We start from the raw sequence: 15412 nt of genomic DNA, 5'->3' as shown, positions 1-15412 counted from the left end.
TTTTCTTCCCAATGTCTCAACAAATGTAAAAATGTTATGAGAGACATTGCACATACTTTTGCAAATCAAGAAAATCTTTAATAAAAAAAAGCTAGTTAAAATACAAAAAAAAATCCCCAGCAGATATTTGTGAAAGCAAAAACACCACACGGTGTTTAAGACGAGGGAAGAATGGTCAATTTATACAAAAGCTTTTGAAAAATAAGTTTTGTGTGCAGCTGCTTCAGCCTGAGGATAGAGATATCCAATTCTGGTTATGTCAGACATCAAAGGTGCACACACATATATTTGCATGAAGCAAATCACAGCTGATTGTTTGCCAGAATACTCATAATTTAAGTATTCTCAGTGAAACAACAGGGGGGGGGAATTCCTGCTATCTCTAAAAATATGCAAAGATACTTAATCCACACCCAGGGGTGTGTGTCAAAAGATAAATCCATGAGTTACACATGCACGCCCCCCCCCCAAAAAAATGTTGTCTGACAGCTTGTTCTTTGATTACAGAATTTCTCTGTTCTAGAAAAACAAAAAACAATTTGAAGGAATAATGGCATCCACTGAAGCAACTGCAGTAGGGGAGGAGAATGGAAAAGGGATACCACTGGAAAACTATCAGGATCATGTAAGAAATTCAAACCTTCATTTAATGTTGGAAATTAACTTCCCTCAATTAAAAATAAGATAACAGAAACATTGTATGCAATCTATAAAAGGGGGGGGGAGGCAATAAAAGATGTTTGAGATAACCACAGTAAAAGGTAAATAAATCTTCCACCTTGGAAATCTCTCTGAAGCAAGGGAAAGCACACCAAAAAGCCACCAAAACAATGAACTCCCAGACTTGTGATCTTGTAGAATTGGTAGGGGGAAAAGGAGGGGGAGAGCTGAAGCAATGCCTGACTCAGGCAATCTGAGGTCGAATCCCAAACTACTGACTATTGCCCGGTTAGCAGGCATGATCTGGGTCCAACTCAGTTCTCTTCTATGATACACAGCAGCATTTAAGATCAAATGCTATCAAGTCCCCACAGTGACCAGTTAGGAGTCACCATTGGCCTCTAGGAAGCCCACGAACCAGACATGGAGGCAATGGCCCTCGTCCATTGTAGTTCCTCAGTAACTGGTATTCAGAGGCAGGCTGCATCGAATGCTGAAGGTAGCATAGAGTTATGAACAGTAGCCACTGATAGCCTTATCCTTCCATTAATTTGTCTAATCCCTTTTAAATTAAACGATGTTGCAGGCTATCAACACACCCTGTGGCAGAGAATTTTGTACTCCACATGAGGCAGGAGGCTGCCTCAGCAGGGCACTGAAGAATACACTAAAGCACAGCACAAATCTCTTAATTGAAGTGCACGCTGGCTCCCATTAACCAAGCACCACAGAGCCCTCAGGAAACTGAGCCATAGAGCAAGTGAATTGAACACTCTGGGCATGCACAGAATCGTCTTTTATCCATTCATTTTGATCTGGAAGGTCAGGGAACGCTCTGCCCACTGCTCCCATCACACATGACCACTAGCTGATAGGTGTTTTAAACCAGGCATAGGCAAACTCAGCCCTCCAGATGTTTTGGGACTACAACTCCCATGATCCATAGCTAACAGGGCCAGTGGTCAAGGGTGATGGGAATTGTAGTCCCAAAACATCTGGAGAGCCGAGTTTGCCTATGCCTGTTTTAAACTAAAACATCTAAAGCCGTGGTTCCCAATTAGCCAAGTACTGCAGACCTCCTGTTTTTCAAAAGCCAAGCCATGGACCCCCTACTTTTGAAATTGTTTATATTTCTATGCTAGTTTTTGTTATGTGAATGGTGCCAAGGAGGTTACGCAGACCCCCTGGGCTCCACAGTTCACCAATTAGGAATCAATAAAGCAATAACAGATTGGGAAAGGCTACTTAAAAGACAGCCACCCAAACTTTTATGTCAACTTTAAAAACAAAACAAAACTGCATTCCCCATAGATATCCGGATGTTTCAGATAAGTGACCTTGTGTTAATTTCCATACGTATTTCATTCTCTCTTCTATTCTTTAATCTCATTTTTTTTTATTCTTCTGAAAAATAATTCAAGTAGATCTGTAGCTATTCTTGCTAATTGTGTACCATACTGCAACATATAGTATACACCAGTGACTTAGCATTATCCTGCAAATGGGTGTGTGATATAGCATGTTACAGCAGTATGCACAATTACGCTATTTGCTATTTAGGTGAACACCATTCATCAGAGCTCAGAGTTGTGTTGTTGGGTAAGTTATATGTGAATAATGAGTGCAACCCCAATTAGATATGCTCTGGATTTAACCTTAAACTACTTAATATTCTTGTCAAAACTAGTGTAAATTGTACTCCAAATAAAACTCTTCCTTTTCCTACTTTGATTACAAATTTAAAGAACAGCAACTTTATTAGATACTCCCTTCAATACTGCTACAGGCCCAAAGCACAAAAACAACAGAGGGGAGTTTAAGATTCCCCATTTCCTGGTGAATTCTTTGGCATTAATTACTTTTTCATGATAGTCACCACTGCAAGAGATTCCAATAACACACATATATACTGTACCTATGACAATTATTTTTCTAAGGAAGGTTGTGACTTTGCAAAAAAAGTGAAATTCTTCTGATTATCTGAATGTTTCACATAAATTTCTTCATGGGTCACAAACTGACTTATAAATCAGTATTTTTTCAATACAGAAAGTCTCTCTCTCTCTCTCTCTCTCTCTCTCTCTCTCTCTGTGTGTGTGTGTGTGTGTGTGTGTGTGTGTGTGTGTGTGTGAGAGAGAGAGAGAGAGAGAGAGAGAGAGAGAGAGAGAGAGAGAGAAGATGCATGTGTGAGATCTGAATTTGTGCAGAAGTGATGCTCTTGATCTGCTGCCCACAATGAGAGGATCTGAAGCACGCTATCGGCTTCTTTCCTTCCCTCCTCTCACACCAATTCTGCTATCTACAATTTCCTATATCCTGTTTATGTACTTATTTTCATTTATTGAATTTCTATTCCGCCCTTCATCCGAGGACCACAAGACAGTTTACAATATGAAAACACAAAACACATAACATAGTAACAAACAATAACCCCCACGAACACAGTTTAAAAGACTATAGATTGTTTAATTAGCCAAAGGTCTGTGAGAAGAGAAAATATTTTGCCCAGCACCCAAAGATATGTAACAAAGGCACCAGGCAAGCCTCCCTAGGGAGAGCATTCCACAAGTGGGGAACCACCACAGAAAAGGCTCGTTCTTGTGTTGCCACACTCCAGACCTCTCATGGAGGAGGCACACAAAGGGCTTCTGATGATGATCACTGGGTCCAGGTCGGTTCATACAGAGAAAGGCAATCAATTAGGTGTTGCGGTCCTTAGCCGTTTAAGGCTTTATAGGTCAAAACCAGCGCTTTGAATTGGGCCCAGAAACTAAATGGCAGCCAGTGCAGTTGGGCCAGGATAGGTGTTGCATTCTACGGCGTATCATATGCATCAGCAAAAGTCATGATGCATGCTTACCAGATTTGTCCCCATAATTATAAACTTGATTATGAGGAATCCCAATAGTGTTAACCACATTTAGCACCAATGGCAACATAACACTACGTTTAATGTTTAAAGCAAACCATGAAGAGAAGAGGAAGTTTTCTGGTGAGAAAGCAGGAAGAAGGAAGCTTGTGGATGGGTCTTTGCAAACTCTTGCTCATGGTTAAAGAGTTCTAGAACGTTACATCTGCACCGGGATGAGGCTGACAGACAAAAAATGCCCCTCTCTAATCCATCCAGAATCCTCTTTAGAGAATTTTGATGCACAGAACTTTTAACTGGCATAATTCATATATGTACAATAAAGCAAAATATCTGCAATACAGATAAAAAGAATCTATAAGATGTTCCCTCCTATAATTCATGAGGGAGAAGGTAAACAGAGCAAAATTATGCCACAGAAATCTTTTTGTATGCAAGGCTGTCTACAGTAATCCAATTAATGAATTAGCGGAGATCAAAGGGCAAGGGATTTTCATTGCTCTTATCAAGTGAATATTTACTGCTTTTATTTCATTTCGTTGATGTTTCCTTTTGTAGAATTGGTTTTAAACACTGGTTAATTTAGAAGATTAGCTTTCTTTTAATCTTAGGGTTTCTTTAAAAAAACAAAAGTTTTAGTTTAATATAAAACTAATTGTCAATTACACTTCAAGGATGCTCAGTCCAGTTATGAAAGATTTAACGATTCAAAGAGTGTGCTCGGATGATACAAATATTTCTCCTCCCTTACGCAATTTAGAAAAACTAAGAACAAAATCCATGCAAAAATCATTGTCTTTAATGAACATCAGCTTATGCTGTAAAGAAAAATATAACATCTAATGCTTCGGATACTCCATAATTATGAAGTTTAAATGAGGCAGCTGCATACATTAGCAGATGCTAAGAACTACAATAATGGACAGTAGCAATCACTTTTATAACAGAAGGAAAATAACAGAACTCCCCATGTACAAGATTCGGACTAAGTATTCCTAATGTGACATTGTGAAAGGCCTTATCTACAGAATCTGGCAACTAATAAGGAAATTAGCAGGTCAAAACAGTACTGATATATGTAGCTGAAATTTCATTTGCTTTAAAAACTTTTTTTGCGTTTAAATTAGGAGGAAATAATTCTACACAGTGGTGGACAAGCCCTCCTCCCTGGCTTAAGTCAGAATGGACTCAGGGAAAACACTTTAAAAAACAACAACAACAACATTGCACACACATCAAATCATTTGCAAAGCTTGATCTGAGTTGTACCTCCAGCCTCTCTGGACCAGAAGTGAGGAACCTCCGTCAGACTAAGTCAGTGCTGATGGGAGCGAGGCTGGAGGGGGAAAACAGGGCCCAGAGATCCAAAACAGATGGGGCAATGGAAAGAAGAGTAGGGGGAAATCCTTCTGTAAGTGAGCAGTACAAACCTCAGCCAATAGCAATTTGCCCCAACCTTGGGGAGAAGGTGGCAAAAAGGGAGGAAAGGAAATGGGCGACTCCTCCCCATTTTGACTCTGGCAGTGACTACCACTGGCTTCAGCCCATCCACTGCCAGCATACGGCCCCTGTCAGATCACCTTGAGGGAATGCGGCCCTCAAGAGAAAGAAGGTTCCCACTCCCTTCTATAGACCATATGCACTATCATCCAGCGCAATGGAAACACAATGCAAAGTGGGGAGGTATGTAATCAACTTTGTATCATTTGCAGACTGAAAGCAACAATCAGACTGAATACCAATCATATTCACTGGATTGGTTTCCATACCAGATATGGGGGAATAAGCAAACACCAGCAATTTATGCTACCATTTTCACTAACTTTCTCCTGCATCCTAGTTAAAGGTATGTCTGAATCGGAAAAAGTTGAAGACTGTTTATTTAACTCAGTGGTTGAAGTCATTTAAGTCATTTAAATGTTTTAAATCAATGATCATTTAATTAATGATTTAAATCAATCATAAAACAACCACTTAAGCAAACTACAACTATTCTAACCTTTGAAATCAGGCCTGTCTCCAGATCTAGTTAGTTGCTCACTAAATCATGTTCCTATTTTCCACTTTCATGTCTATTTTCATCTATCAGTCTCCAGCGTAAAAAAAATCAGTGTGTGCAAATACTGCTGATTGGATTACCATTTCTTTCTAGTAACAAAATGTTAACAGGAAAAAAATTATAACCACCCAAGCATCTTGATGCCACTGTGAGAATGAGACAGCTAAATGATACATTTGGGTGACTCAGAAGGGAGAAATAAAATTAAAACATCCAAAAATGCTAGCACGCAAATCTACTCATTGTTCTTGGCGCCATCTCATCCTGAATGGATTTTATTTTTTCCCCAGTATTTTTTTTTCCAATACTGTATTGATATGCATAGTTGCAAAATGAACTGCAATTCTTCTGGGAGTTTAAATGATAGTGGGTGTGACTGTTTCCTATTCCAAAATACTTTTCATGTTTCTGAGTTATACTCCCAATTGCTTTTCTTCTTAGCCGAGCGTAAACACTGCCTCTCTAGATGAGAATTATAACTTTTCCATTGTTGTTTTGATGGAAGGCGATACATGAATTCCCTAAATTAGAGGTGGGGAACGTTTGGCCCTCCAAATGTTGTTGGACTCAAACTCCCATCAGCCCCAGCCAGTGTAGTCAATGGTTAAGGATGATGGGAGCTGGAATCCAATAGCACCAGGAGGCTTATAGGTTCTCCAAGCCTGATAGATTCCCTAGTCAGGATTTGCTCCACATCACTGACACTGACATGGAAGTGGTAGGAATGGGAAAACATGAATACAGGCATCTGGGTTACTTTCCGGGCTGCCGTGTGCCTAAGTGAAATTGCATAAAGTGCGGAGCACCCTCTAAACCATGGGTAGGCAAAATAAGGCCGGGGGGGGCGGATCTGGCCCAATCGCCTTCTAAATCTGGCCCGTGGACGGTCCGGGAATCAGCGTGTTTTTACATGAATAGAATGTGTCCTTTTATTTAAAATGCATCTCAGGGTTATTTGTGGGGTAGAGGAATTCGTTCATTTTTTTCTTCTTCAAAATATAGTCCGGCCCCCTACAAGGTCTGAGGGACAGTGGACCGGCCCCCTGCTGAAAAAGCTTGCTGACCCCTGCTGTAAACACTATTTCCACTGCGCCCTCTTCAATGCATAACAAAAGGACTGTATTCAAAGATATCCGCAACTAGAATTGAAGCTCTGGGGATGGCAGGATGATGGAGGGCATGTGGGAAAGCGGTGGCTACAACACCCCACACATCAGTTGTCAGGCAGGGAGGTTGAGCAGCCTAAACAAGGCCCCGTTGCGCCTCTGGATAAAAGACTGCTTATGTATGCAACAACTGCAGCAAGAATTCTCTTAGCCCAAAAATGAAAACAAGAAGTACCAACGAAAGAAGAGTGGCAGATGAAGATGATGGACCTTGCAGAACTGGCGGCTGACAGGAAAAATCCGAAACCAGCAAGATCAAGTATTCCAAAAAGAGTGGAGTAAATTTATATGATATCTGAAAGATTATTGTAAGCAATAAACATCAATCGCAGGGTTGTCTGAAGATTTGTAATGAGAAATTCTCTACCTTTCTGTATTTATTTAAATCTTGAGTTAATTTTTAATGTGTGCAATTAGAATTGGAAAACGTACAAAATGCAATGATATAAAGGTTAATTATGAAGTTGATCGTGCATAACTGGATGGGACACCTGTATATTGATGTCATGCCTAAAAGGTAAAGGTAAAGGGACTCCTGACCATTAGGTCCATCGTGACCGACTCTGGGGTTGCGCGCTCATCTCGCATGATTGGCCGAGGGAGCCGGCGTATAGCTTCCAGGTCATGTGGCCAGCATGACAAAGCCGCTTCTGGCAAACCAAAGCAGCACATGGAAACACCGTTTACCTTCCCGCTGTAGCGGTTCCTATTTATCTACTTGCATTTTGATGTGCTTTCGAACTGCTAGGTTGGCAGGAGCTGGGACCAAGCAACGGGAGCTCACCCCGTCACAGGGATTCGAACCGCCGACCTTCTGATCAGCAAGCCCTAGGCTCAGTGGTTTAACCACAGCGCCACCTGGGTCCCTGATGTCATGCCTACCACAATATAAATTATTCTAGTCTTTAGGCAAGGGGAGTCAAGTAGTCATTTTCTGAAGCAACTGCATGTTTACTGTCACAGCGTATATGGTCCTAAAGATCCCCATTGAATGTACATATGGTAGCAAACTCAAGTTTACTGCTCTAGTATGGGAGAAAATCCTGACAGACCTGGTTAGTGACTAACCTATGTTTTCTTATCAGCTCTAGTTTGTCTCATTCCCCCCCCCCCAAAAAAATGAAGCCTTTCCAGGAATGGGAGATACTAGGTGCATGGTTTGGCCATTTACCAAGTGTATGTACACATTTGCTTGTTCACCTGCGGAAGCAATGAGTGAATGTAAGGAAGATGTGTTTTCACTTAAAACCTCTTTGGTGTACATCTGACAAGATGCAATAGAGTGAAGCACCCTTCAGAAACATCAGAAATGCACAATCTGTTCAAAAACCCGACTTCACTCTTCTTCAAAACCAGGGAAAAGCAGTATGCTTGTGAAACATATGGTTATGGAAGATAAAAGGGAAAGTGGTGGAATAAGCAGAACTACAAAAGAGTTAGCAATGAGAAAAGTAACAAGATCCCATGGGGACATTTCTGTTGAATGTGTATGCAAATACAGAAAACGCAACAATGAGAATATGAGGAGCCATATCTATATTTTAAAAGCCTGCAGAAAAACAAGGCAAAAAGGTGGTGTTAATAGATTGTGCTGGGTAATCGGGCATTTAGATAACGAGATCCCTAGCTTTGTTTCAGTTCTAAGAATTGACTGTACTAAATGCCTGTTTCCCCAAAAGCAAAACAGTAGGGCTCCCTTCTTCACCCTATATATAGCTGATCACAACTCATTTTAATTAGCACAAAACTTGCTTTCGGGGGGGGGGGGGCAGGGGGAATTAACTTGCTCTGGAGAACATATATCATTCACAGATGAATTTCATCATTAGGAATCATTAGGAATCATAAAGAGATTTCAGGCCATCTCCTGACATTTACCATATTTACGTGTGCGTGTGTGTGTGTGTGTGTGTGTGTGTTTGGGTTTGGGTTAGGGTTAAATGAGATAAACAACTCTTTGTGTGTCATTCAAGTGGGGGGAAGCACTTCTTAAAGTAAGGAAAAGTGATAAGCATGTTCTGAACTCAAAAGGAATAAACTTCTGAAAATGCCGTCTTCTACTCTCATCTAATATCTGCTTCAATCCAGGTCACAGTATGCCTCCAACATTGCAACTGGAAAACTAGCTATTTCACTTCTTGTCTATTTTATAAATCCCCATGTTGCCCGGGTATTTTAATATTCTGAAACACAGCTCTTTGCAAAGCAGTAATTGCAACTTGCTAAGAGATCACAAAGCAAAAATGTAAAAATTGCATTACCAACTTGAATGCTCTCCAACAGCAGAACCACCCAACTTCAAGTGGCTGTTGAAGTCCTGGTCTAGCATCCAGTGTCAGTTTGGGGCAGAAAGAGGCCCAAAAATCTTAAAGTGAATCCCAGCAAGACAGAGGTTCTGTGGATCTGCAGTTCCCACATCTGGGAATTGACATCATGTTCTTGATTCTGCAGTGCCTCCCATAAAACCCAGGTTCACAACTTGGGGATGACTCTTGATCCTAAATTATCGCTGGAGACTCAGGTGTCTTCAGTGATGAAGCACAGTAGTGGCCAGCTCCAGCTCATCCATCAGCTATTCCTGGACCGGGACAGCTTGGCTTCAGTTACCCATGAACTAATAGCCTTCCAACATAGATTACTGCAATGCACTCTACATCGGCCTGCCCTTGAATGAGCTGGAAACGACAGCTGGTACAGAATGCCATTTTTTTAAAAAAAATTGAGCAGTGAGGGAGGATCAAATTACACCCTAATCCTCAAATCTCTGCAGTGGTGGTCTGTGAATTTCTGAGCCCCAAACAACTTAGGACCAAAGTACTATGCAGAACTCCTTCTCCATGAGCTCCCTATTAAAACCTGATGGGAATGCCCTGTTTGTTGACTCAAGCTTCTGCTAGGTGGGCAACAGCATGAAGAAAAGCATTTTGGGAGGTGGTCCCCACCCTAATGAATATTTGGTTGGCCTCATTTAGGAACAAACTAAAAAAACATTTTGTTTAACTAACCTTCTTACTGACACTGCTACCTTTTGTTTGTTGTTAAAGTTTTGTTAGTGTTGTTGTTGTTGTTGTTGTTGTGCTATATGAGCAGCTGCTCTGCGCTCCCGCTGGGAGGAAGGGGAGGATGTAAGTATGAGGAAATAAATAAATATTACCATGAATCCAGGGCTGCTGCTGAAAAGGTCATTCTCTCACAACGTTCAGCCCTTCCTATCCATAACATGCAGTTCAACAAAATCTTGTGCTCTAACATCACTGCAGTGTGTATTTCCCCACCAGATCATTGCCTGATGCTGGCAAAGTGTGTGTGTGTGTGTGTGTGTGTGTGTGTGTGTGTGTGTGTGTGTGTGAAATGTGCAGAGTAATGGCATCAGAACACGAAAGAAATTGTGCTATATGTCATGGACGGTAAGGGAGGAAGTTGACATGGGGCTGCCATTTTCAGCTCCATGTTCCTGATAACTTGTATCTCTGCACTGCAGAACTGGAATATTTACTGCCTGTTAGATAAATCAGGGTTGAACTGACCTGGGAAATTAAAAAGGATTTTGTTTTTCATGAATACGGCCTGTCAAGCTCACCTTTCCTCTCTTGGTAAACTTCATCCAGGAGTTGCTCCCGCTTTTCTAATTGACCTACGAGGTTTTGGTGCTCAGACTCTTTGAACAAGGTCAGGTGTTTCAAATGCTCTCGGTTCTGCAGCAGCTGACGCCGAAGCTTCTTTTCCTTGGTCTCTTTCTCCTTCACTTCTTCGCACAACCACTGAAGTTTTGTCTAGAAGACAATGTATTTGCATACTTAACAAGAAAAGGCCTTTACTGCAGTGTTCCTCAACTGCACTTCCAAAGCAAAGCTTTGCCAACCTCAAAATGCAATAGGCTAAAAGAAGCTTTTTTCCAGTTTAAAGTCCTGTCAGTCCTGCCTGGGATTCTTTAGTTGTGATTCCTCTGTTGCAACTGGTCCCTTCCAACTTTACAATTCTGATTCCCACCCCCATCATTTTTCTCTCCCCCCTCCCCTCACGCTTCATTTAAATTTTCATCAGTTTTGGTTCATGTCTTCTCAAGTGGGATGTATTTATTGCCGGGTGGGATTCACAGCCCTTTTGCAGGTTTGCCAGGGTAGTTTACAAACCCCAATACAGGCTTTATCCAAGTTTGGCAAATTCTATTTCCTGTCAAGTCCTGAGGCTAAGGACAGATTTCAAAAAGTAATAAAATGGCTGAAAGCTGACAGATTCCATAATCCATCAAGGCGAATCGGTACACATATTCAGCCTTCTTGATTCTTTCCTGTATGTAGAAGTATGCTGTAAATGAATACATCCTGCATTTGGCGATGCTCTTGGCACTGCTGCATCAAAAGATGACCACTACAGTCAGCTCTGACCCAAACAATTACTGAGTCAAGATATTTGCATATTGCCAGCTTGTGTAACACTTATTAAAACCACAGCACTGACAACAATAAAAAGCTACAAAACTTTTAAAAGAACACAGGAGTCCATAAATAAGCTAACAGTAAGATTGGGGGGACGGACAGAGCACCTTTTGAAATAAGTAAGTTTCACATTCCCTATGATGGAGATGGAAGAACAGCTTTTAAGTAAGGGATGTTTGAGGAATTCGTTCTTTGCAAATTCCAGTACAAACTAACATGATCTGCACCTTCCAGACTTATATGTGGACCGGAATGTAGTTAGTCTTTGAACTTCTCTGACTTTTATTATTCAGTTATCAGCTCAAAATGTGTATTTCATGATAAAATACATATAGAAGAAAAAAATGCTATTTGATTCTATTTATGTTGCACCCACGTTTCATATATATTCATTCATAAGTCCTTTTGTCCCGTTTCTCCACTAATGCACAGTTTTTATAAAAGTAAAAAAAAAACTGCACAATAATTCCAACTTTATATTTAAACAATTAAGCAATGGTTTAAAACAAACTGTGGCTTATTGTGGCATGCGAACATGGACCTTTATGCTATATTGAGCATCAAGAATGAACAATATACTGATAAATGTTTCCTGGGTGGATATCTATGCAAGTAGATCGGTAATGGCACAAATTCCATGAAAATTACCCCAAATCCTTAATTTCTTCAGTCTGTATATGAGAGTAAACACCTCAGTAAGGGCTAGCACTTCTTTGCTATGCAATTGCATTCATCTTCTATTTGTCATTCACATACTCCCAATATTAAAATGCCACGAGCATGTCCAGGATCTAAAGAATACTTTGAAAAATATGGAAGTGCTTCCTTAAATTCACTGGTTTCGTTCAACTCCCACTCCCAGCCAGATGCAGCTCTTCATGCTTAATGGGAGGTAGCACCCAAATTTCCTTGTGATTTAGGAGCAGTTTCTAAGAGGCTACAGGGAGCCATAGCTGACAAGTTTTCCCTTTTCTCGCGAGGAAGCCTATTCAGCATAAGGGAAAAATCCCTTTAAAAAAGGGATAACTTGGCAGCTATGCAGGGAGCTGCTTCAGTAAAGGGGGCCTCAGAAGCTTTACTGTGCATGTGGGGCTCACCCCACAGCAGTCAATGCCTTTGAGCTCTTTAGAGTGTTCATTTGTAAATGCAAGGAACTCAGGCGATGAAAGAGCAAGTGGGTAAAGCCATATTTCTTGCAACCCAATTATTAAGGCTGTTTGGTTTTTGGGTGCAAATGTGAACAACTATGGTATCTCCAAAGACCCCTTCATTCATTTCAAGACTCACCTACTAATAACTAAAGAGAACTCAACTGGCAGATTTATGAATCAATTACTACATGTCCTCTGAAAGGTCTTCTTGAGACTTGCGCCTAGGATTTCAGCATCAACAATCTGAATAGTGACTCGGTTTCCTCAACAGCCATCGTCCTCCAATTCAAACTCTTATCTCCAGTATTTATAGCAATATTCTCTCCTGGCCCATGTGCATTACAAGCTAGCCCATCAATAACTTCAGGCAATCTTGCTAGCAAACAAATGCAATTTCGCCCAAGTCAGACGGTCAACTTTCCTCCCCTCATTGTGACCCTAATATACTACGTGGATAGGTCTTGTCCATGAAGCAGCAAAAAAAAAAAGTTTTTCAGCTCATGAGAAATTTAAGACGATTAAAAGATACACGATAAAAGTTGCTTACAAAGTTACCAAAGGGAAAAGCTACCAATCTTTGGTTTGGTCTTTTAAGCCAACATAACGTAAATGTAAGAAAGATGCATTCTGTACATTGCGCCCTAAACACATTAGGGATTGAGAAATGTAGCTAATCTTAGCCTAATTGTTAAAAAGCAGTATTTACCTTTGTTTCTGCCAGCCATCGATGAGGGTCATTCTGTACCGCAGGTGTAAGTGATATTGCCTAAATCATATTTAAAAAGGAACAAACACTCGTACATTAATACACAGGGCCAGGTAAAAGTGCCAATTAAAATGCCAATTTTAGTCTTAGTAATTCTTCAATAGGTCTGAGCAACTTATTTCTGTAGCATTCCTAATTGTCAGGTATAGTAGGACATCTCCCAGAAAGAGAGACATTTTTTTGCAACCTGAGAAAAGGCAGGGGAGAGAGAGAGATTATTTATTCATTTTACACAAAAACTGTAACAACAGAAACCTCAATTTTACTGTTTGTAACAATATAATTATTTTTATTGTTTGTTTGTGCATGTCTTTGTAGCAATTTATTATTGTCATTGTGATGATGGTGATATCATCTTGTTGTTGATTAGATGTATCACTTTTGTTCCCCTGATGAATAATATCTCAAATTATGTAAAAAAATAAAATAGAAAGGGCAGCTTTTAAACTACCTCTGAAAAGGTCAAGAAAAAGTTAATCACATGCTGCTATAAATAGGTTTTTATGAGGTTTCCCTGACATGCTTCAGAAAAGGAGGGGGGAATCATACCCAGTGCATGTGTAATAAGAATTTTTTTTAAAAAACAAAACTGGTATACTTTTGTGCATGCTTATTTTGGTTTTTTAATAGTCATTAAATATAAAATTTGATAATTTGCATTCAATAAAGTTCAACTCAAAGTAGCCCACTGAAATTAATGAACCTATTATTCACATCAATTAATTTAAATGGGTCTACTCTGAAGTATGACTAGCATTCGCTTCATGATCTGCTAAAGCAGTATGGCTACATTATGTGTGTCTAGGGTTGGGAGGCATCATCTTTCTTAAGAGCACAAACTGCTTGACATGAAAAGGAAATCACACACAGCACAAATGGGCCAGGGCTATTGGACCCTATTTCAGTATACAAATATCATTTAGAAAGGAAAACAGTGAGGTGACTAATGTAAGAGCAGCAAACTACAAGTATGTTTTCCTATGTGCTTTAGGTCCCACCCTATTCTTTTGATTGTACATGTTTCAAAATGAATTGAATGTTGTGTTCTGAATTGTTGTAACATGCCCTGGGACCCTGTTGAAACAATAGCAATAATAACAGCCATCGTCTGTCAGAGAGGTTATGCAACACTGGTCAGGAGCAATAGGCTGCCATTTGTTACAGGGACCCACTACTAACCAAAAACATGCACTTCTCTTAATGGCACGGCTTACACACACAGCAGATAAGATAGTAAAACTGTTCCAGGGCTGTATTGGTTTATAGTACAGATGGGAAGATCACATGAGCAAATGCTCAACTACACATTAAGCTTCCTGTATATAGAAAATTAGATGTCAGGAAGAATTCTTGTCAGTCTAAGCTTTTCTTTGATGTACCAGCTTTATATGTAAAGGGTTTTTTTAATAAAAAAAATCAACCATGCAATCCTTGACCTTCAGTCTTAAATTTTACTACCCCCTCTACCGTTTGCATGTGCTAGGCTTAATAAAGCTGATGGTATCGGCCAACAAGTTAGATCCAAATGAATTATTGCCATATATTTCTAAAATAGCAATTGCATTTTTAAAGGCAGAAGATTATCAAGTGCAACTCCTAATCTTCTGTTTCACAAAACATCTACATCAAGAGTAAGTTTAACAAGCAGCCATGAATAAAATGTTATGTCCATGTAATTAACAAGATTATAATCTAAGGCTAACTGAAAACTCATAGTTACTGTGAATTTCTCCACTGAATCCCTTGCGAGGACTTCACAAGCTGCATCAATTTCACTTCCTATCATAGAGAGGATGGATTCCTGTTCATTTTGCAGGCTTCGCAGTTGATCATGAAGCTGTAATCTGTCTTCCTCTATCCTTCTTAAGTGATCATCTTCTCCCAATGTCCTTTTATTCTAAAGCAAAAAAATAGTATCATATGAACTAAAAGTTCTTCTGCCAGTTAATATCTGAACTTCCAAAACAGTGAGAAACCATAACCCACAAGCACATCTATGCTTCTGAGGATGGTGGAAGGAACTCAATGCTGTGCACTTGTCATAAGGAGTACTGAACATGTTGTGCCCCAAATAGCCTACAATTGATGGGATGTGTCCTTTTGCTAGAATTGGTAGTGAAAAACTTGACCAAGAAGGGGTGTGAGAGAAAAGTGCAGGGGGAGAATACTTTGTAAGTTGCCACATTAGCAAGTCAAAGCCAAATGTTCAGCGGGGGTTGCTCTGTCCACACTACAGACATTTAAAACTGCATACTAAAAGAACAGTTCAAGCATCCAAACTCCTGCTGCAGCTTTCCTGACT

The 15412-nt window shown here is 40.1% G+C and overlaps 1 protein-coding gene across 6 annotated transcripts in view; it reads right to left on the bottom strand.

Annotated features, from left to right (window-relative positions):
* Nucleotides 1-15412, bottom strand: part of CEP128 (centrosomal protein 128) — a 181036-nt gene that overhangs the window by 94644 nt on the left and 70980 nt on the right. For all 6 annotated transcript variants that reach the window (XM_035107853.2, XM_035107862.2, XM_060272451.1 and 3 more), the window contains 3 exons: nucleotides 14831-15007; nucleotides 13051-13110; nucleotides 10335-10527 (listed from right to left, as the gene is read on the bottom strand). In XM_035107853.2, coding sequence (XP_034963744.2) covers nucleotides 10335-10527; nucleotides 13051-13110; nucleotides 14831-15007 — 430 coding nt within the window. The remainder of the gene's footprint in view (nucleotides 1-10334; nucleotides 10528-13050; nucleotides 13111-14830; nucleotides 15008-15412) is intronic.

Source organism: Zootoca vivipara, chromosome 1 (assembly GCF_963506605.1).
Source record: "Zootoca vivipara chromosome 1, rZooViv1.1, whole genome shotgun sequence".
NCBI classification, from domain to species: domain Eukaryota; kingdom Metazoa; phylum Chordata; class Lepidosauria; order Squamata; family Lacertidae; genus Zootoca; species Zootoca vivipara.
Note: the sequence above shows the minus strand (reverse complement) of the source record. Positions and strands in the feature narration are given on the sequence as shown.